Below are 23,613 nucleotides of genomic sequence, written 5' to 3' on the forward strand. Positions count from 1 at the left end.
CTTGACTTCTGACGTCGAGCCCCACCCCTAAGCCCCGAGGTCGCGCTCCGCTGGTGTCCCGTCGGGCACCGCGGCTCCGAGCCAGCGCTCACAGAGGACCCGCTAGCCGCGCAGGAGCCACCGAGTGGGAGGCGGCTTCCGGTTTCCCAAGTGGGAGGGAAGAGGGCGGGACAGCCAATGGGAGCGTGCGCAGCTGCAGCGAGCCACGCGCATGCTCAATAGGCTTCCCGCGTTTCTAAGGTGACCTTCCCAGGGGAAGGGGGCGGGGTCTGAGCGGGGGGGCGGAGAGAGCGCGCGAAGGGGCGGGGCCGTCGTTCTGAATCCTGAGCCGATTTAAACCCTGTCTTTGCTGAAAAATTGTCATGTCACTCTTCTCAGCGTCTAAGTGACTTTTTAAAAAAAGATTCATTTATGCATACAAGAGCTGGGGTTCAGGCCAGATGTGGAGGGTGAGAGGATTCACCAGAGACAGAGTGGGGAGCAGAACAGGCAGAACCACTGAAATCCACTGCTGAGGGGCGCAGCGTGCGAGACAGGCGAGGTCTGCCTCACCGTGTGGGTAGCTCCCTGGCCTGCCGGGGATCGAACTCGTGCTGCAGAGGCTGCGGATTGCTTCCTAGTGCAGTGCTTGACCCCTTGCCCCACCAGGGAGGCCCTGTCTTGGTGACTTTTGAAGTCAACCTTTATATCGAGCACAGTGCGATTTCCCCAAACTGTCCAGGTTTCAGCACCGAGAGGCCCGTGTAGCTGGAAATCCCTCGTTCCCCTGCAAATTCAGAGGGTTGGTGGACAAACAGGGTGGATTTCCAAGAGGAGGCGAAGGTGTCATTCATCCTTCATGCACTCAAAAATATGTATGGAGCGCTGCTCTGTGCTGGGCACGAGGATGCTCCACTGGGCGAGTCGTGCGGTGACTGCTCTCACTGCCTTTACCGTAAAGGGTAGCGGCCCCAAAATGAGGACACACTGTGCTTTAAAGTCAGGGAGAGAAGGGCACCCAGTCTCCGGGGCTTAGTTAGCCATTAGCCTCAGAAACCAATTCTCCAACACCTACAGTGTGCCAAACTATGATTCATCATCTTCATCTCACAACAGTCTTGTGAGAGAGTTGTGTGTCCATGTATATATTTTTTCTTTTCTTCTTTTTTAATTTCTCTCCATTATACTTATCTCAGCTGCCCTTTCTAGACTCTTCCATGGATCATCTTGGAACCTGCCTCACTCTGGGCCTGATTACCTCTGTCAGTGGGTGGCCTCAGCCTTCCAATTCACTTGTTCCTTCAATCATCTCAGGTATTTATGTAGGTAGCCAACTTTGCAAGTTGTGTTTCTCAGAATATTTTTCCTTTTCTGCTCCCTTGTCTTTGATGTAGGAAGGGAAGCTTTTGTAGTCCTTGGTTCCTATACTCCCAGTTCATTTAGGTGCTACTGGGGAAATTAAGATGGCCAAACCAATTGGTTGTCTAGGACTAAGTTTCTGGGGTCCTGGGCTGGAGGCTGGGTATGCCAAGTGTGACCTCGTTAAGGAGGTATTCAGTGAAGACACAAGAAACAGCCAGGACCACTGGTCTGATCTTGAATTCTCCTTGAGGCAATGTGACTGTGGTAAGTCCCTCCCCATCTCTGGCCTATACATTTCTTGCCTGTATTATCAGGGTGTGGAACTGGCTAACTCAAGATTCTGTAACTCACATGACTGTCTTGGGGGGCTACCTTGTGGGTAACTGGTGACTGGGCCAAGCTCATTTTGGCTTTTCACTGGGGTTGACCCAGCACTGGAATAGGGCTTTTTGGAGTCTGCCCCAAGGACCCTTTGGGGCCACCCAACTTGGATGAAATCCTGGGGTGACTGTCATTCCCTCTAACTCCTCCTTGCTGAATTGTCTTCTGAGATCAAGGAAGAGTGTACTCTTTCCAGTGGACATTTACCTGGAGAATGGGTCCTCTTGGCATTTTTAAGGCTCTTTCACCCAAAGGCAGATGCCATTTGAAGAGAAGTAACTACCCTTTAACTTTGCCCAGGTCACCTTGGAAAAAACAGGCTGAGGCCAGCAGAAGTGAGACCTTGATTTATGGAAGGGCTCTTGGTGCCAATGGGTCGACGCGCCTTGCAGTCACATCATTCCTGGGCTTCACGGGGATTTGAGAGCTCAGAGTTATGGAGGAACAAATTCCTGGGCGACTGTACCTCCGCCCTGAACTTTAGGATTCCAGAACAGCTGCAGAAGGACTTAGAGATTCTCATGGCCCTGACATATCTTCCCAAGGTGTCCTCGTGGTAAGATCCAAGGTACTTTTGTTTGTTTCCTTTTGTTTAGAGAGTGAAGGATTGCTTTTTGCCATGGCTGTCTGCTAGATATTTTATGTTTATACTGAACCTCATCACTTGCAAATGTGTTGGGATAACACATGAGGCTGTATGGGTATAGCCTTAGTCTTTGAATAATGAGTAAGTAGAGCAATATTGGGTAGGAATCCGGGTATAGAAGCTCTTTCTTCCCCAAGAGCTGAAAGTCAAATGAGAATTAAAAATTCAACAACAAAAAAGCATTATGTTGTGTCAGTTAACTGTGTTAACTGACATTTGGACAATCAGCTATGATAGGTCTAGTGCTTTGTGCCTGGTTTCTCCCCAGCCAGAGAGCGAAGAAGGGTTGGGTTTAGGGGGAAATATCAGGTGATTTTATTGCCTGGGGGATTTATTTACCTCTGAGAAAACTCCACCTAACTCAACTGATCCTTTTGCCGGGACTCAGAGGACTTCTCATCCAAAATTCAGGATTTGATTTGCCTTCGACCAATGGACCCTTTTCATCTCTCTTGCTGATTCTGTCCCTTGGTCCCGCTGTCCCTGGACCAGCTCGATCTGGGTGTCCTGATGGCTTCTTCACCCAGTCTGCCCCTGTACATATGACCTGAGGAGCTTATAGCTCCCTCATTGGCATCTGCCCAGTCTCCAAGCCAGGAATCTGCTTTGGTCCTTGACTCTTTTCCCCACCATGTCCAATCAGCCACTACTGCCCTGTGTGACCTCCCAGGACTCCAGGAGTGCTGCCCCACCCCACTCCAGTCTCATCTCTCCCTGTGATTAAACCTGCGCTGGTCTCTCCCTGTTCCTCAGCGCTATGCCTTGACCCTGGGGTGCCTTTCCTTCTCTCCCACATGGCTAGTTCCTTATCACTTAAGAGTCAAGTCTAACTTTCTCCTCCCTTGGGATATCACCCCTGGACTATCAAAACAACCTCTGTATCTGCGGTCAATGCATATGACACCTGCTTTAAGCATTACCCACTTACATGTCCATCTCCTTAGATGGTGGACAGTTGAGGGCAGCGCCCAGTTACTTGATTTTAATTTCTTTGCAGGACGTATTGCTTTCGGTCAGTGTGTTTTTAGTTCTTTATGAAAGTATTTACTTACTTTTAAAGATTTATTTATTTATGCATACAAGAACTAGGGTACAGGCCAGAGGTGCAGGGGATGATAGGATTCACCAGAGACAGAGTGGGGAGAACAGGTGGATCTACTGAAATACACTGCTGAGGGGAGCAGTGGGCGAGTCAGGAGAGGTCTGTTGAGCCATGTGGGTCAGCTCCCTAGCCAGGGATCAAATTCGTGCTGCAGTGGCTGCAGATGGTCTTAACCTCTTATGACACTAGGGAGACCCCTATGAACTTATTTATTATCTGAACCATGTACGCCAAGAACTCTGTCCTGCTTGCTCTCTTGTCCCCGGGGCCTTGTGACCAGCACACAGCAGGTGGATGATCCATAATTAATAAATGCACAAATTCATCTTTGTTTTCAGAGTAGCTGGCCTGGGACCTATGCATAATAGGGGTGCAGTCAAATTCATTGGTTGAATGGAGGAATAAATAAAAATGTGGGATGCATGTAGAAGTGAGAGGAAAGGTGGTGGTGAAGTGTTTAAGAGAGGGGGAGCCCAGTAGGATCTCAAGCAGCTTTAATCTCAGGACAAGGGCTAGGGCAGAGGGCATGCACGGAATTTAAGAGGGTCAAAAATCTTGGCAACTAAGATAAATGACATTTTAGTGCAACACTTAAAAAAATTAAAATGTAAAAAATTCTGTGATGAAAAAACCCAACATTTTAAGTAAAGACAATTCACCAGTAAAAACTAGGGAACCGAGTCGGTAAAGGGAAGTGGGATTATCACCCTGGTTCCTCTTTGTCCTGGTGAAGAGCAAGGCCTACTCTTCCTGATTAGTTACACTAACTCTATCGTCTCTTAGTCTTGTTCACCCCAGTTTATTTCCCTAGTGCATTAAAGAGCCTGGATGTGACATCAAAGCGGTTGGGTGCTTTTTCAGGCACCAGAGAGGAAGGTTGACTGAAGTGAGGACAGGAGGGAGGGGGTCATGACGACCACAGCCCAAGCCTCTGCATGGTCCATCTCTCGGACCTTCTCTTGGTGCATGGGGAGAGCTGGTGACCCTCAGAGAGAGAGACTGGGCACTGAGTCATGGCAGGAGACAATGCCACCTTGCCTTCCTGCCCTTCAGCTGCAGAAATTCTGCAAGCAGGGCTGCCACCACTGTGATTTTGCAAACATCTGGGCGCTTCCAGATACACCCCAGCTCTCTGCTGGGTATTCATCTTCTAGAGAGCAGTGTGGTCAGGCACTCTGAGGGAGTGCCTAGGGGCTGCAGGGAGAAGAAGAGGTGCAGACAGTCTCCCAGAATTGGAGTAGACATAGTTGGCAAATCAAAATGGTACCTGATCTGATGGCCCCTATTACCCTGGTCCCCGTCCACCCTGCCTGTCCTTGTTCTTGAGAAGATGCTCCCTATGCTGGGTCACTAGGTGCTCATCTTTACTGCTGTTCAAGAAGCTGATGATCGTGATGATAGAGCTGCTGATGCCGGTAGTTTCCATAGTCAGAGGATTTCCTACGTACCAGGCCCCGTGCAGAGCACTTTGGGTGCATTTTCTTTCTCTTAGCATTACAACAATGGCACGAAGTAGGGATTTTTGTCCTTTATTTATAGTTGAGGCAACTGAGGCTCAGAGAGGGTCAGCCACTCACCCTCTGTCACACAGCATCTCATTAGCATCTTGGGTTGGGGAGATGGCTGGCTGTGAACAGGAACCCAGGGCGCCCTGCCAGGCGGTGGTTGCAGCTACTCTGGTGTACCTGCAGAGGGCGCATGCTCCCCACAGAACTGCCCAAGGTTGCCTCACAGCCCTTCCCCACTTGCCCTCCCAAAGGGCTTAGCGAAACCCACTTTTCTGCAAACCCCACCATATAATTAGGCTTCTCAAAATAGTCTCCTAGTGGGATTGGGACAACCACACGCCACAGGTTCTCCAATTTCATGAGCTGCCTCTACGGAACTCCAGGAGCTAAAAGTCCCAAGCTGTCCCCTCTCCAGATGGGGCTGCGTCCCTTCTGGCTGAAGTCAGCTCAGCTGCTGGGACTTTCGGGGACGCAGTTGGACCCCAACACACACATGCATGCACGCACACGCCCCTAGAACTCACCCGCTCTGCTAACCTCTGTCTGACTCCCACCTGCCTGCCACATCACCAACATACTCTCAAGTTAGCAGTTAATTTGGTCGTCTGGCTGTATGTGGGTGTGTGTGCTGCGTGCTGCGTAAATAGTATATGGCACAGGATAAAACTCCCTTTACAGCTGAATCTGAATTTGAGTCCCTCTTTCTAGCAGAGACGGAGGCATGTACATGAATGTAAAATGGGAGTGGTGGTAAATATTCATTTATAGTGGCTGCAGATGAGCTCGCTGGAAACAAAACAAGTCAAACCGAGGGCTGCCTAGTGCTAAAAGCAAGTGGACCTTCTAGAGAGTTAGGGAGGCCGAGTGGTTAGGCTGGCAGGGGGATGGGGGACCTCAAATCCTTGTTATGGCTGTCATTTACTGTGTGACATTGTGCAGGTTACTTCACCTCTCTGCAATTCATTTTCTGTTGTTCACAATGGGGAAAAGGATTAATCAATAGTGACTTGGGGAGGAGCAGGAGGAGGGCGACGAGGCTGCTTGAATCTTTAAGGAGTGAGCTACTAATCTTAAACTGGGGGTGGAATGCCCAGTTGAGGGAAGAAGCGAGGTCCTAGAGAACTGTGGTTTATTTGGGGGAAGTGATTATGCTAATCAGGATGGGAAGCCAAGGGTTTCAGGCAGCTTTAAAATATCATTTAAAATACATATGTAATTAAATTCTCACTATGTACAAATTTCAAGTACCATAGATAAAGTTTAAATCCCTTGAGTCACACTTCTTTCCCAGCCATGATAACTGTTGTCAGTTTCATTGGATTTCTTCCATAGCTTGTCCTTTGCACATATATATCCATGGAAATCCATGGCTTTGCTGGATGTTTCTTTTTTTTTATCTCAAAACCAACATCAAGTGCTCTGTCTTGGAACTCTGTCCATGTTGGTCCATAGAGACGTAGATATGTCTCTTAGTGCTGCAAAGTATTTAAAGCTAGCAATCAGGGCCTCCCCTGTGGTGCAGTGGTTGAGCGCTGGGTTGCGAAGCTGCCCGCGGCCTCTGCAGCGCCGGTTCGATCCCCGGCTGCTCCCCAGCCACCGGAGGAGGGTCCCACATGGCGCGCAGACCTCTCCTGCCGCCCGCTGCTCCCCTCAGCAGTGTACTTCGGTCCTTCTGCCTGCTCTGCTCCCCGCTCTAGCTCTGGTGAATTCTCCCACCCTCCCATGCTTCTGACTGTACCCAATGCATGTATAAACAAAACAAACAAACAAACAAATAAATAAAAGCATGCCTCTATTAAAAAAAATTAAAAAAAATAAAGCTAGCAATCAATGTACCAACATTACTCTTTACTTTCTTTTTTTAAAATAATTTTTTAAAAGATTTATTTATTTATGCATACAAGAGCTGGGGTACAGGCCAGATATGCAGGCATGAGAGAATTCACCAGAGACAGAGTTGGGAAGAGAACAGGCAAACTGACTGAAATACACTGCTGAGAGGAGCAGTGGGCGAGACAGGAGAGGTCTGCCGCGCCATGTTGGTTGCTCTCTGGCCGACTGGGGATTGATCTTGTGCTGGAGAGGCTTTGGATTGCTTCATAGTGCAGTGCTTAACCCCTTGCACCACCAGGGAGGCCCCTCTTTAGTTTCTTAAAACTGGGGGTGGAATGCTTAGCTTAATAGCAATAGAAATATATATGTTACTGCTCTTTCTAAAATATAGGATTGGCCATGTAACCGCAGATACCCCAAACCTAGAGGGGGTTCCTATTACTCAAGCCCCAGTATTTCCAGTATGACTTCAAGCTTTATCTTCACCACTCTAGGGTCATTTCTCAACAATGTCACATGCTTACCCGCCCCTTTGGATCTCTGCTCAGCGCAGCAGCTCTTCCTGCCTTCTCTACCCAGTCACTCTTTCCTCCATTCATCCACATCCACTTAACAATCACGGAGTGAACACTGAGGACTCCCTTTGTCACTCTCCCAATTGGAAATAAATGTGTGTGTGTGTGTTATGTGTCTGTATGTATGTAAACTTACCAGATTTCACAGCTCTTTCTACCTTTTGCCTTCCCCAACCCTGCAAGTGTTTATTCAGTGCCTGTTCCATTTGCCTGCCACTTTGTCTCCCTAGCTTGGCCTGAGATCCTGGAGGAATGAGATTATGGCTCACGAATAGGGTTTCCCAGGAAGAACAGGTATCCTGGTTCGCCTGCATGGTTCCCCTTTCCACCTGCTGATTTGGTGGATTTACTCATGGTGCTCCCTTTGGCTTTGGTTTAGATGAGACATTATATAATCACTCTAGTTTTACAATAGGTGCTTATAGGAAAGCTTAATGGACAAAAAAGAACAAGTGGGTGGCCGAATGACTAAGGTTTGTTTTTCATGATTTATTTATTTATTTCAAGTTTTTTGTTATTGTTGTTTTTTATTTATTTTTAAAGATTTATTTATTTATTTATACAAGCACTGGGTACAGCGCGGGAGGGTGAGAGAATTCACCAGAGCCAGAGCGGGGAGCAGAGCAGGCAGAAGGACCGAGGTACACTGCTGAGGGGAGCAGCGGGCGGCAGGAGAGGTCTGTGCGCCATGTGGGACCCTCCTCCGGTGGCCGGGGAGCAGCAGGGGATGGAACCGGCTCTGCAGAGGCTGCGGGCAGCTTCGCAACCCAGCGCTCAACGGCTGCGCCACCAGGGAGGCCCTGTTTTTCATGATTTAGAAGTGACGTCTCACACTGAACTAAGACCAGAAAGCACAAGTTGCTTTTTGTAGAGGCCACTTCATTCTGGCCTCTGTTGCCTATGAGGGGTTTATACGAACCCTATAATCTCTGGCTATCTTACCTGTAGGTCGTGGGGTTTTCTTAGTGTAATATTCTAATAGGACACGTATGCTAAAAAGTGGTGGTGCAAAGGGCAACATTTCTGAACAAAAGAGTGATGACGTGTTGAACTTGGGTTAGGAAATTGCTTCTAAGATGAAGTAGTGAGGATCAAGTGCTAGCTGGGGGGTCTGGGGGAGACCTCCCAGTGCGAATCTCCACTCTTGGGTCTCAGCTCTGCAATTTCTTCTGTGCTTGTGAAATAATAACATGCATATGTCGGTCTCTGTCCCTGGTTCCTAGCACAGAGCTCCAAAACCTGGGTAAATTTCCATGTGATAAGAACATCTTTTGGTCTAATATTTGTTTTTGACCCTGTCTCTGATACAGCATTCCTAAAACCCTTGTGATTTCCTAAGTGATAATGTTACAGGGCAACCCCAGTATAAAACTGGTTGCCTGACTGTTGGTCCTCACCTGCGTGCTTAAAAGGGACTTAAACTGCAGGCACACACAAAAGGTTAACAAAAGGTTTATTTACAAGGGAAAGGGAAATGAGGAAATATACAACTCAGGGAGAAAAGAGGGAGAAAAATTCTTAAATGAATCCTACCTGTTCTGCTAACCTGGAATTCCAAATGACCCGCCAAGACCAAATGCTGCCTGGCCAAGAGCATGAGCCAAGAGAGTGAGCCCCACTCACATGGGCTGGTTATAAACACAAGCCTGAGAAAATGGCTGCTTAACTCCACCCTCCGGTCCTTGCAACCCTCTCTTTGGGGATCATGGGATTTGTAGTTCCCAGTGTCTTGATGGAGTGGGGGGTGGAGTCCACAAAACCTGTATGGAGTTTGCACAGGACATCCTTTCCCCCTAACAATAAGAGTGCAGAAGTGACTCTTAGTGGTCTCTTGGAGAAGGGCTGCCGGTCCTCAGAAAGACCAAGCCACGCCTAGAAGCTTGGAATTTTTGGCCTTATCCCCCATTCTCCACAGAGGGGAGATGGACTCTAAATGGACTTACTAATTGATTATGTCCATGTGAAGAATCCTCCATAAAATGCCAGTAGTGTGAGGTTTGGGGGGCTTCAGGTGTGTGAGTATATCACACCAGGAGGGTGATGCACCCCAGTTCCACAGGGATAGAAACTGCTGTGCTTGGGTTCCATGTATGTCTTTATTTGGCTATTTCTATCTTTTTCCATATCCTTTTATAGTAAGCTGGTAAAAGTAAGTGTTTCCTTGAGTTCTGGGAGCTGCTTTAGTAAGTGAATGGGATCCAAGGGAGAGTGTTGGAACCCCTGTGTGAGGCAGTCCTGTGGGACTGAGCCCTTAACCCCTGGGATCTGGCAGCCTCTCCAGATAGAGTCAGGATGGAGTTACACTGAAGGGTGCTAACTGTAGCAGAGAATCTCTGGGTGTGGGGAAAAGCCTCCAGATATTTGGACACCAGGTGTGCTATGTGAGAAGGAATAGCATACACTGGAAAGACAGACATTGTAGCAAAGAGCTGGCTTTTCCCTACCTGGAGAAAGGAAAAAACCCGAATTTTTCATTTATAGTGACCTTGAGCTTGGCTTCCTCTCTGAGTCTGTTTCCTTGTCTACGAAGTGGAGCTAATGAGCTCCCAGCCTGTAGAATTAGACGGAATGATGTAGAACACCAGGTTGAATCATGAAATCACCTCTCTTTGACCCTTTTCATTTTCAAAGTGTCATTTCATATCCTTCAGCCTGGCTGGGCCTGGCAGAGAGTCAGGGTTTAGAAGTGGGAACCACCCCACATGGATTTGAGCTCCTGTCTCTGTTCCTATTGCTTGGTTCAGCAGATATTTCATTCAAAACCCATTTGCTGAGCTCTGACTATGTGGCAGGAATCACCACCAGGAGGAAAACAATACAAGCCTTTAACAGACAGAATGTGTCTCTACAACTCTTCAGTAGCCTTGGTGCTTGTAAACAGGCCCCGGAATGCTGGCCAGAGAAGGTCTTTGTAAAATTGTATTTTTTTTAATTGAGGTAATATTAATTTACAACACTGTACATCATTGGGGGTACAGGTGCACACCTCTTCAGATGTATGTGACCACGCTCACCACCAATGCCCACCCCCCCAATCCTGTTCAGTGTGGAAGATTGCAAACCTTGAGATGCCCTTTTGAGAGCCCTGGCCCTATACCCAGAAAGGCAGGATCTGCAGGCCAGGGAGGGTCTGCAGCGCTCCAGATTGTGTTATGAGCAGCAAAAAACATCACGCCAAACGCCACATGATTATTTTATTTTATTGCTGTTTAATTCAGATTTCCCCCCAAACATCTTCCAAGCTCCACCATGGCCTCTTGTACAGAAAGTTGAAACTGTACCCTGCTTCTTGCCATCCTCACAACACCCCTGTCCTCTTATATGCAGTATTTCTAAATGAAGATGGAAACAGGAACTTGGCTGAGTTTTGCACCATGGAAGTGTATTCTGGGCCTACATTTATAGAAAGTGGGGGCAGTCACAAGTGATGAGTCCATGGGGGTGGGGTGATGTTCACACCAAGGCTGCTCACACTGGGCAGTTGAGGTGGGTACAAGTGTCTGAGTTCTGGGGGCACCAGACGCATCAGATGACAGGGATATTAATGACAGGGAGAGCCTTAGAAAAATCTACAAACACACAGGGCTTCCCAGGGGAGACGCTCATTTCCCTTAAGGTAGATTAGCAAACAATGAAAGAAAGTTCCCAACTCACATTAATCAAGCATCTACACTCGACAAACTCTAAGTCTCCAGATAAACACCCTCAAAATAGGCACTTGGAGTCTCTAGCTCTGGGATTGGAGAGATCGGGGGCTTTGGCTCCTAAAGGCATGGGCCATTGTCCCCACAAAAGGACAACAATTTCTGAAGGTTCTGGCCCAGCTGGAAGGGAGGAGGCTGGTTTAAAGAAGAGCCCCACTCCCGTTTCATTGAGACAGTGAGACATTGAGCAGGGAGCTCTGTGTCTTGTGCTTATCCTGAATATAGTGGCCTGGCATTTCTGAAGAAACCCCAAAGAGGCAAATGCTGGCCATTGAAATATGGGTATTGCATGCCAAGAACTGACCGGCTCCATCAAAAAAAGGACCCGGTCCAATTTGCTACGAGACACTGTATTGTCAGAGCCAATGTTGTACCTGGCACTGAGTAGGCACACAACAAATGTTTGTTGAATGAATAAATAAAATTATCTAAGAAGAAAGTTCTGTTCCCCCCAGAATATACATTTATAACCTTTTGACTGGTTATAATTAGTACTTTTTGAAAGTGGAATTAAGATTCACTTATTCTCTTGACATCAGTTAGGCCTAGAAGAACTTTCGTGAATTGAAGCTGAGTCTTTTCAAGTTGGAACCGGGGAATTTTCTGGTTATGTCCAAATCAGAGAGGCACTGGTGAGCGGGATAACCAGTCCGTCTCTATGGTCAGTGGTTTGTCCAGAACTGGCTGGAGGCCAGGCCAGTGTCCTGAGATGTCCAGGGGGGAGGGACAGGTCTTGACATCCTGGGGGAAGGTCTGGGCTGGGCTGGTGAGAAGCAGACCTGGCCTAGCTGCCTGGAGATGGCATCAGGAGTAGGAAGGAATTGGAGGCCGTGAGAGGAGGGAGGTCCAGGACTGGCCATTGTTGAGAAGATGACCTGGCTAAGCTTGGGCTCCCTTTCCACATGCCACCCTGAGGTGGTGAGGAGGCTGGTTTGGGAAGAACCCCCCGAGCATCCGGGAGAACTTGTGCCCATGAGAAAGATGAGGCATAAGGGGCCCCTCAAAATGGTGGTGGCTCTGGTAAAATCTATGTCCAGGGAAGGTTCTAAGCCACTAAATTATTGGCCCCTCAGGGAATGGGGGCTGGCCAATGGTGTCTACACCACAGAGAGAAAGCCAGGGGATGCAGGAGAGGCTGGCAAGCAATGAACAGCAGGTGCCGGCCGCCTGGACACCCCGAGGGAGGTGAATATGAAGTGAAGATGGCAGTTCAGGGTGTGCCGAGGGCCCCAGGGGCTCTTTCCACAAGTTATTCCTAGACCTTCAGGCCCTGGCCAGGAGAACTGGCCATCCCACACCCTGCTTCCCTTCCCCGTCACTCAGTTTTGGACAAGAGGCTGAGGATTCTTTGGGGAATGGTTTGGGTCCATGGTTCTTGGCTTGGTTTTGTTTCTCGCGGCGGGGCTGGCCACCCACGGCCATAGACCCAGCTATTTTCAGGAAAGACGGAGTGGAGGCGCACTGGGGGTGGTGTCAGTGGACGCTGCGGCCCTTCCAAGGGAGGTTGAGGCACAGAGAGCCCAAAGCCCTCCCCCCTTCCCGAAGGTCTCCAGGGGCCTGTCCAGCCTCCCGGGTCAGGCTGGTGCAGGCTCTGGGGGCGTGAGGGGTCTGGAGATGTCAGGGGAGGGGGACGGCTGAGCCCGCGGAAGGTCAGGGCACCATGTGCCACCACTTGAAGGGGAAGGGCTTCCGGCGCACGTTGGTGCCGCAGTGCACCTCCCCCAGGTACTTGTGGTAGGAGGAGATGTCGTCCAGGAAGGTGCAGCTCAGGCCCAGCGGCTCCAGCAGCGCGCGCACGTGCGTCTCCAGGCAGCACACCTCCTCCACCAGCGGCCCGAAGGGCTTGGGGATGCCCAGGTCCTTGTCGAGCACGATCATGTTCACCTGTGAGGGGAGGAGAGAGAGGGGGAGAGGTGTGGAGGGGGAGAGGTGTGGAGGGGGAGGTAGAGCAGTATGGAGGGGGAGGGCAGGGGGACCGGAGTGGGGGCACAGCACCTTTTTAGTCAGCACCTGCTATGTGCCCGCTGGTCTAAGCCCTCTGAACCCTCATACAACCCTATGAAGTAGATACTATGATTAGCCCCACTTTGCAGATTAGGAAACTGAGGCACAGAGGGGGCTAAGCAAGTCAGATATGGCAGGGCTGATGTGGAAATCAAGCATCCAGCCTCAGTATGGACATACGTACATATATGTATGTGCACGTGGCTGTATATGTGCATGTTCACACATTGTGCATTTTGTGATGTGCATGCATGTGTGTGTGTATCTATATATGTGAGTGTGGTCCTAACCCCTTTCTGTCTTGTGGAGACTCCCTTCTATGGTAACCAAATCCCTCCTCTCCATAAAGGCCTTATGATCTTACAAAGCGTTCTCCTGGCTGATTAGGCAGGGGTTCCCCAGTGCTCTGGGAGACAGCTAGGATGAACCTATCACCCTGGGGCATGGGGGGTGAGGTGCCACACAGCTCAGCCAGGACTGGGACCTGGACTTCCTGGGACAGCCTCAGCTCAGAGCTCCTCCTGCATCTGGCTACCCTCTGCTTGGCCTGGATGGGGTTTGGGGTTCGGAGAGCCTCACCATGTTCGGGAAGTAGGCTCGGGCCTGGCGGTCCTCGTCCATCTTGAACAGAGCGGGCAGGTCGATGATGTCCTGCTCTGCCAGGCCCAGCTCCCTCTTGAGGATGTCACGGTTCCAGTCCAGGCAGCGCTGGGCGAGGGGAAGGAAGGGAGGGAGGGCCGGCAGGTGAGGGACACCCTCACTAATTTGGTCAACCTCACTGCTGTCTGAAGCACCAGGCCCGAGTCCGTGGCATTCCAAGGAATACTCCAGGGGGATCTCCAGCACTCACCTAGCACCCCCTTCTAAGCACCCCTCTCTCACCAGGGCTTAGTAACAGTCTCAATAAGGGGAACAACAGCGCAGCTAGCAGAATATTGGCAGGTGTCGCTCCCCGCACACTTGCTGGAGGCCAGAGCTCAGGTACGAATCACCCCAGGAGGTAGACCCACTGCCGTCTCCTTACAGACAAAGAGGGAACCAAAGACAGGGAGTCCTCAGTGAGTGGCTCAAGGCCCTACTGTCAAAATTGGGGGCCATGATATGACTTCAGATCTATCAAGTGTCAAGAAATAAGCATGGAAGAGTAGTTATAATAAAGCCCCCTTTCAAAGAGCCAGGTGAACTCTGGGAACCCTTGGGGTTGCTTCTCCAGCATCCACTCATGCAATACAGTAACAGTTGTTGGGTGGGGGTAACCTCACCCCCACCTCCAGGTGAGACCTAAAGTGGACTCCTGCCTCTACCTCCTTGTCCCAGCGATTGGCTCAGATATGGACAATAATAACCCAGGATTAAACCAATCAGCGTATGGAATTCTTCTGGCCACAGTGATTGGTTCAAGGCGGCTCAATCCGAGTGAATTGCAAGGTTTTTGCTCAATTGTTGGCAGCAAATAAGAGCCCTCTCTTGGTGGTGTGCTGGGTGGATGTGAGACTTTAAACTATTGCAGTTATGCTCCCAAGTCCAGAGAAATGGCTAGAATGCTATAGCCCTGATCAACCTGTGCCTGAAAGCCACACCACGACTGAACTTTCTGCTTATTTTTTTGTTTAAATCAGTATGAGTCTTCTCTTTGTTTTTTTAAACTTGATACTTTAAATATACCCAAGCAAGTAAAGAGAGATTTAACTCAAGTTAATATGACCCTGTTAACTAGTTTCTATTTCTGGATACATTTATGGATTTAATAGACTCAGAAAATGGACTCAATCCATAGATGGAAACCTTCAGGGACCGCTGATCTCCAAAACTAGTGAACTACAGGGCATGCCTATTCATACATACATATTTTCTGGAGAGCGGGTCTGTAGCTTTCATTATATTTTAAAAGGGTGTGTCTCCCCAAGTGTTATCGGCCCTAGCCTTACAGAGCCCTTGGCTCTTTAGCACTGCCTGACAGTCTTCCTTCCCAGGTCTCCTCTCTGCTTCTAGCCTCTGCTGACCCACACACCCCTGCGCTGTCACCCCTTCCTCTCTCCAGCGTTGGCACCGGAGTGAAGCAGGTGTTGGACCCAATGCTCATTGAGCCCTCTCCCGTGTCATGTGCTCTGAACCCCTGCCATCCCCACACAAGCCCTGGGGATAGGAGAGGTGCCATGGGGCACCGCCTCGGCCCTTCCAGGGGACCTCTGCCCAGCCCCCCAGCACCAGGGCCCCTGCCCTGCCTCACCTGGAAGTACAGGTTCTCCTGCACGAGGCTCTCATTGGACAGAATCTTGTTGATGGTGATTCGCTTGCCGCTCATCCCGCCCAAGCCTGTGGGGGTCAGAGGGCACGAGACGTTTTTTGCCTTAGGTACCCAGACTGGTTGCTTCCCTCTGGCAAAGCCCCCCGCCCCCCCTGCCAGCTTCTGTTCTAATAGTGGGCAAGGGGAGGTGGCGCTGGAGCAGAGCTGGGGCGTGGGAGGGCAGCCCCAGGGGAAGCCAGGCCCCGCTCTGCCTGGGGAAGGTAGCACACACGCCTTTCTTCAGGGTCATCCTTGTCACCTGGACTGGGGAAGTGGTGGTGGCTACCTTGCTCTCTCCGGCCAGGAGGGGGGATGGCAGGAGCAGAGGGCTCACCCTGGTCTCCAGATTTGCCTCAGTGCCGGCCCCTGCCGAGGTCTGGGCCTCATCTGCTTCCTGTCCCACCAGGACGGGCCCACACAGCCCCATGAGCACCCACCCACTCTGTGGCAGATGCTTGTAGACATTTTACATGGACTGCTAACTTATGCATCTCCCACACCTCTGCGAGGTACCTGCTAGCGTTACGGGTGAGGGAATAGGCTCAGAGAGGTTACATGACTCGTCCTGGGCCTCAGGGCTAGTGGTCCAGCCGTGTACAGAGCAGGGGCCCTGATTCCAGAGGTTCCGCTATTAACCTTTACTTTGCCTGATCTGGGGGGAGCCTGCTGCTGCTCCACCTGCTGCTGAGGCTCGGAGCTTGTCAGTGCAAAGAGACTGGGTCTCTGAGGTCACGTACCTGAGCTGTCTCTACACTGTCAATTGCACCTATTTGTATACAAAAACAACAGTGCCTGTGTCCCATGGGTGGCTCTGGGGTATGTTTAATCTGGGAAAAAACCTCCAGAAAGTCAAGGCTCCTGCCTGTCAATCCAAGAGCAAATTTCCCATGGGGTAGGGGGGATTAAAAAAGGACAGCGCTTTTAACTGGGCCTTGTCTGTCCTAGACACCAGTCACTATCATGGACACCGCCTTTGGGGATGGAGGGCAGCAACATGTGTGTCAGCCAGCCTCCGGCACACGCACTCTGGGGGTGAGGAAGACAGGAGACACCAACCTGCGAAGTGACAACAACAATTTAAGGAAAACAAACGAAACGTCAGGCCTCTCCTAGCTAGCTCACACTCTCCCGGCTCAGCTGTCTCTCTCTCCATGATTAATTTTAGAGCAAACTTCATCTCAGTCTACCCGGTTACGCGGATGTCTAAAGCCAGCAGGCTGTCTTGCACCCCAGGACCACCCATGATGCTGTCTGGCTTTTACAACCCCTACTTTTCTAAATTGCGTGATACGTATTTTTTGCTCCCTTTCTAGAACACAAGGTCCGTGAATGCTGAGTGCTTGCTAGTTTTGAGCCATAAACTTTGGGTCTGGTGCAATTTAAAGTGCACCCTAGATCGTGAAGAAGCACTTGGCACTGGTGGCCAGCTGCCCAAAGCAAGAGCACCAAGAAGCCAGGCTGCTCCCCAGCATGGTGACCTCAGCCCTGAGAGAGCCAGACACCCAGGGGAGCAAAACTGGGTGCGCAGGTACTAAGTGCTCCTCTGCCCCACCTTCCTGAGGGCCTCGCTGGGGTCCTAGCCCCCCGATACAGCTAGGACCCTGTGACCACTCACCTTTGAACATGATAGCCTCCCCGTGGCCCTCCTTCTGCTTCTCTCGGAAGAGCTTGTAGCAGGCGGAGGTGCTGGCCATGAGCATCCGGAATTGCTGCAGAGAGGCCCAAGGGACAGTGTCAGCAGAGGGGAAGCAACCAGGAGCATGAGGGGCTCCTGCCCCAAGGACCCGGAGTCCTGTCTGCATATCACCCCCAGCCTCCCATGCTGAGTGGCAAAAGCTGCTGGCAGGGCTTTCTCTGTTTGAGAAGAATATTTCTCACCCTTCCTGCACCTCACAACACCGCCAAGACAAAGCTCAGATTCAAAGGTGGCCGTGGACAGAGAGGAGAAGCTTTTCCAAGCTGCTATTTGCACAAAATTTCCAGGTGTGAATTTGCAGCCATTCCTTTCACTTCAGAAAATGTTAAGAACCTCTTTCCACAACCTCTTTCCAAGTGCACGTCCATTTCTCTCTAGAGTGTGACGGTTAATACAGCAACCCCAGCCCCGTGTGACTATGGGACACTGAATTGTGTCCAGTCCGAACTGAGATGTGCTGTAAGTTATATGCCTGATTTTGGAGATTTAGCATGAAAAACAATAGAAAATATCTTAATAATTTTACAGTGATTAATGTTGAAATGCTAATATTTTGGGTATATTGTACTAAAAATTTACCTGCCACAGCGACAACATACAAACCAGCTTCAGCCTACTTCCTTCTTCCTCCACACTGTCCACTTCCTCTGGACTCCGCCCTCCGCTGGTAAAAGCTGGTAGTACATGGATTCTGCACCGCCCTATACATTGTGGCCTCAGGGGCCAGCTTACCTTTGTGCCTGGGATGGGGACGAAGGTCATGAACTCATCCACATGGCCCACAGTCAGCCAGTCTGAGTACAGCTCCACAGGCGCCTGTACCTGCTGGGCCTGCAGGAAGTCCCGTACTACCTTGGTCATCCTCCGGCCACCAGACCTGGGGGTGGGGTTGGGGAGGAGGCAGTTCTTCAGAAGGTTGCCCACAATGCCTGCAGTCTCTGGAACCCTGGGGATCCAGGGTGGCATCGGTAGAGAAGTCACAGGAAGGAGCCTGAGCTACACGCAGAGAGACCTTGGCTCAGGAAGGGGTTTCGAGGCCACAGGGAAAGAAGGAGGTCTTAACTGCAGCCGTGGCCTATGTGAAGGGCATGGAGCTCTACCCCCAAAGATGCCAGTGGGTGTGAGGAGACCAGTTTCTGTGCCCAGGGGTTCTGCCTGGACTGCTGGAGGAGGCTAGGGCAAAGGCATGGTTCCCAAATCTGCCCTAGTCCATGTGCCTCTTTGCTACTTTAACTTCTTCTCAACTTTAATCAATTCAGTGACACCTCCTCCAAGAAGACCTTCCTGACTTCTCAACTCCCCGCAGTCTACAGCCTCCCCATTACCCAAAGAAAATAACTCAAGATCCTCCCGATGGCCTTTCTTTCTGATCTGACCCCTGCCTGGTCTTCCTATCTTATCTCCCTAACTTCTGCTGTTTGCTCAGCCTCCTGCTAAACTTGTTAACGTCCCAAGGCCTTGCCCTTGCTGTTGCTTCTATTTGGAATGTTTTCTCCCTTTGATCTTGTCATGGTTGCCTCCTTTTCATTATCCAAGCTTCAATTTCAAAGTCATGTGCCCCAAACCACCAAAGCTAATGTACCCATGGCCCTGTGGGGCTGGCAATTGGAGGGCAGGCACTGCCAGATAGAGAATCCCATGTGGTGCTGAGGGACTTGGTGCCCAAATCCTGACTGATCTCATATGGGTGGGTTCCTGGCAGTCTTTTTATAGTATGAGCTCCTTCCCCAGCCTGACCAAGGAGGAATCAGGCTCTTTGTTGGCTGGTAGCGGGGACAGGCATTGTGGACAGCCAGGGAGCCAAGGACTCATGCCTCTGGGGCTGGGATCCTTCTCCGAAATCTTTCAGAGGTTGATACTCCTTTTCTGAATTCCTCCATGGTTAATAATCTCATTATATACCCTCTCATTTTGGGAAGAGTTATTTATTTAGTCCTATATTAGATCCTAATTCATACTAAGATGTAACTCGCTTTTCTTTCAAAAGCGTGTGTGTCTTATTGGAGAGTTACAGGAGGGGTTAATTCTCCCAGCCAGTCACTCCATGTATGAGTAACCCAGCTCACCCCTAAAGAGAAACGTGGCCTTCCCACCCCCCTACCCCACCCAGGTGTCTCTTACAGAGGAAAGCTGCTCCCGATGAGGATCCGGCCCAGGGGGTAGGTCTTGCCGTTCACAGTCACTGGGGGGCTGACCTCCAGATTTCCAAAGGAATCAAGGCTGCTGACGGCCTCAGAGGGGGCTTCCCGGGTCACGTAGCCAAAGTCCGGGCCCTGGACAGGGGCAGACACCCATCATTAGTCTCTGAAGCCAGCAGCCCATAGTCCAAACCCCCCACCCTCTGATGACCCCCCTTCACCACCTTCCACCTGGTGTGAACGTGGGGGTGTGTGCATCTGGGTCTCTGCCTATGTCTGTTTCCCAGAGACATAGTGTTGATTTTGGATTAGTCCTCATCTTGTGCTACTGCTGTCCCTGCTCATCTCTTAATTGCTCTGACCCTCAGTTTCCCCATCTGTAAAAGGACTGTTGGATTAAGCAACCTGAGGCAGGAGGGTAGACTGTATTATTATTTCTAGAGACTTGCTATTCATGCTATTCTCATCCCGCTTGTGACTTCTGGTCTCTCCCCGTGGAAGGCAATACGTCCCCGCCTTGAGGCAGACTTTGTCACGAGACATGCTTTGGCCAATGAAATGTGAGCAAAGGGACACATGCCAGTTCAGAGCAGAAGTCAACAGCTGCATGTTGCCTGCCAACTCTCTCTCTCTCTTTCTCTCTTTTTTTAAAGATTTATTTATTTATGCATACAAGAACTGGGGTGCAGGGGTTAAAGACAGCACTATCAAGCTATCAAGCTATGGCCAGTCACTGCAGCACGAGTTTGATCCCCTGCTGGCCAGGGAGCTACCGCCATGGCACAGCAGACCTCTCTTTTTCTTCTCCTTTGCCAGGAGCCTGTTATTTCCCCAGACTGGGGCTGCTCCTGCAGCCTGGGCCCTAGAATGTGTGAACAGACTAAGATGTTCTGGGAATGACTCCTCCTTGGCTTAGCAGGCAGGAGAACAAAGCCATCTCACAGACTTGAAGTCTGTGAAGCAGCTACACAAAATCTGCTGCCTGCAGGTAAAGTCATCTTTCTACCTCCCACGAATGGCCAAGGAGCTGGACAAAGCTGTAACCCTGGGTCCTCAGCCTGAGTGTCTCCACAGCGCATTCTTCAGAAAGGAAGTGATTAAATCCCAGCATTGCCTTCCTCTGGGCACAGATGGCATCAACATGACTTTAGGTCAAAATACCTTAGGACCAGAAGCCTCCCTGTCAACAATAATTACATTTCTAACATCAGTGACTCACTGTTTTTACCTAGACAAACTACATTCAAACCAGCGATGGTTGGAACAACTCTTCCAGGTTCAAATCTCACTTTGATTACCTAAGAAACTTTGTTTTACTATCACTGAGACTTTTATTCCAGTTACCGAGGGAGAAAGGCATGAGGCAGAGAACTGCAGACAACCAACCAGCAGTCAACAGAGTGCAAACAGGAAATGTTGCTTGCACTATTGTCAGTCATAGAGACTTGGGGCTGTTTGTTACTGCAGCCTCACCTAGTGAAAGCTGACTATACACGCAGGAACAGCAGCTATTTACCATAGATGCCATCCCAACCCATTCCCAAACAAACATATTTGTTCACTGAGTCCAGATGCAGCCTCAGAATACTTCTTAGCACAGAGATCCAAGAGATTGGAGAGGGCAATGATACAACTCGAGTCACTGAATTTTAAGGTTCCTTTCATAATGTTTTGGTAAAAAAAGATAGGAGCATAGTTTGGAAGCTTGCATTGGGGCTGGGGCTGGGACTAAGCTGGCCTGACAGAAATCCTTATTTAAAAAACACCATGGAGTGGGAAGACGTGACTTATCCTGCCCCAGCTGAGAGGCAGGAGGCTGGCTGGCAGTGCCAGGTCGGTGGATGGCTGCAGATTAGCGCGTTCTCGCCTGGGAGCCAGCGAGTTGTGGATTTGCTGGAGCCCAGGGCAGCTGGTTTCACAGCCTCACACGGCAGTCAGGCATGTCACACAAAGCACAGCCTGGCCCAGGCCTCTGGGAACAAAGCAGCCGGGGCCTTGGATCTGGGCCAGCCTGGAACACTGCAGGCGGGTGGTGCCCCGGGAGGTAGAAGGAGAGCAGGAGGCAGGAGGCCGTGGTTCTCATATCTCTCTCACACTGGTGGCCAGTTTGACTCCACTTGGCCTGGTGTTGGAGTAAGTGGGCAGTCCTCACTGAGGGCAGTGTCCAGGGCTGTGGGATGATAACCAGCTAATCACAGGTACTTATCAGGTGCAGCATGGATGCCTCATGAGATGCCTTCAGTCTTCAGAACAACAGATCTGTGAGATGGACAGTTTCTATACCCATTTGACAGATGAGTAAACTGAGGCACCAGGAGGTGAAGTTGCTTGGCCAAGGTCACACCTGAGTGGTGGAACCGGCACTCAAGACCAAGTTCCCTGACATTCCAGAGCATAGCTCTCTCCCCATTGGCTCTACCGCTCCCTGCTAAGGGGACCAGGGAATGTTCTCTAGAAGTAGGTGTGAAGCTGGCAAGGGTTTGCCCTGAGTAGCCCTGACGGCTCCCGGCCCCTGGGGAGACTGTCCTCGTGTGACCTGGAGAAGGTCCCTCGCCAAACCCCCTGATCGTGGGGGGAGGAGGCCAAAAGACACTGATTTCGGTTCAACCCTCACTCACATAGCAGTTTATTGATGGAAGTCGAAATGGCCTCCAGAATCCACGGAATCAGATTCATTTAAAAAACTCACACAAGTGTTGAACCAGAACAGCATTTTCTGACAATTGTTTAAAAGTTTTTGCTTTGAAACATATTTTGCTGTGAAGTGGGGGGTGTCTGCCTCTCGTACTTCCCATTCTCCCTGAGAAAACGCTTCAGCGCTTTTGAAAAACATCAGTTATCAGAGTAGAAGGGGCCTCAGTGGTCACTATCCCAATAGAGACCTATTTTGCACATGAGACAACAGAGGCCCTGGGCAACAGGCTAATTTACTAAGGGTGCCCAGGGCCCCCTGACTACTCTGTCCTGTACGAGTCCCCAAAATAACCCCCCTGCTCTCCAAGTGGCCCTGAGCATCTCACCAGGAGCTGCTTGATGGGGAAGTCCTTCAGGTTTCCATCTCGGGGGGAATCCAGCACCACGGGGAAGCCTTTGTGGGGCGCCTCGATGTAGCCAAACTCGATTTCATCCTGTGGGGATACCAGGGAGAGCTGTCAAATGATCACAGGGGGCACCAGTGAAAACCAGCCCACCTGAGTGGGGTGGGGCGGGGCCTGGTAACAGACAGGTCATTTGTACAATGAGCAAACGACTAAAATAGCACAAAAAGGCGCAGCGTGAAAAGTCCATCTCATCCATCCCCTGAACCCTGGTTTCCATTCTCCATCCCACAAGCAAAGGATGGCAGCAGCTTCTCACCTCCCCTTCCACCAATAGTCTCTGCATACCCCCTGCATGTTTACATTCACATGGACCCCATTTTTATGGACATAATTGGCAGCATCCTATATAGATATTATCCTGTAAATAATACCTTATCTTGAAGTACATTCTGTAACTACAGATTGATTTCATTCTTTTAAACTGTTGTATAGTACTCCACATGAAGACCATTCCACTAAATGGTTATTCAGTTTCTCATGGCGGGGCATGTTGTACAGTCTATTGTAAATGCCTTAGATAGTAACATTTCTGTGCCCACATGCATATATGACCTGACAGCAGAATTCCCACAGGAACTCCTTGTCCCAGGTGGAGCTGCTGGATGCCAGGGTTTTTATGTTAAGCCAGCTCCTCTGGCCTGATCCCTGGGCTAGCTCCTTCCTAGTCCAGGCTCCTCACCTGGATCCAGCGGTCGCCTCGGTTCATGTACTGGAAACAGACTTTCAGTTCACAGCTGGTTTTCTCCACCAGGTTCTTTATCTCTTTCAGGAACAAGTAATTGTCCTTCATGCTGAGAAGTGTGGGGAACAGGGGGAGACCAGAGGGGAGGGACAGACAAGGAGCAGCTCACTGAGGTGCTGATATCAGTTGATGCCTCTGGGCCACACTGGGCAGACCAGGCCACATCTATGTTTACAGTCATCTTTGCAAAGATGGCTTGAGTCAAGGCCAAGTACACTCACCTGCTTAGGTGGTGTTTGCTAAGGCCATGAGCCAACAAAAAGAGGAGGAGAATCTTACTCCCGCCCCCAAAGCCTTCAGGGCTGACTCCCCAGATTTCCAAAGAAGAGCTATGCCTAGCACATAGGCCCAGGATCTCAGGGGTCCCTTTTGGTGTGCAGGCATCACCTACAGCACTTCTTTCCCCTGCTTCTTATCTTGTTGTGGCTGGTACCTACTAGGTGTTCAATTTAAAAATTGCTGAATGAGTAAGATGAGCTGAATATCATTGCTTAGGGAGTTTTCAAGCTAAGGCCGAGAATGAAAAAAAAAAAAAACCACAGCAGTTATTTTTAG

General features: G+C 50.2%; 1 protein-coding gene across 1 annotated transcript in view; it reads right to left on the reverse strand.

Annotated features, from left to right (window-relative positions):
- Positions 1-12,740: 12,740 nt before the first annotated feature.
- The window catches only part of PADI2 (peptidyl arginine deiminase 2), a gene marked incomplete at both ends in the record, with an annotated part of 38,202 nt that continues 27,329 nt past the window's right edge, over positions 12,741-23,613 (reverse strand). Inside the window, 8 exons of the mRNA XM_084244089.1 lie at positions 12,741-12,974; positions 13,674-13,802; positions 15,325-15,410; positions 16,997-17,090; positions 17,810-17,954; positions 19,199-19,350; positions 22,236-22,343; positions 22,996-23,107. Of these exons, the coding sequence (XP_084100215.1) occupies positions 12,741-12,974; positions 13,674-13,802; positions 15,325-15,410; positions 16,997-17,090; positions 17,810-17,954; positions 19,199-19,350; positions 22,236-22,343; positions 22,996-23,107 (1,060 nt within the window). The remainder of the gene's footprint in view (positions 12,975-13,673; positions 13,803-15,324; positions 15,411-16,996; positions 17,091-17,809; positions 17,955-19,198; positions 19,351-22,235; positions 22,344-22,995; positions 23,108-23,613) is intronic.

The sequence above is a fragment of the Talpa europaea genome, assembly GCF_964194135.1.
Source record: "Talpa europaea genome assembly, chromosome: 9".
NCBI lineage: Eukaryota > Metazoa > Chordata > Mammalia > Eulipotyphla > Talpidae > Talpa > Talpa europaea.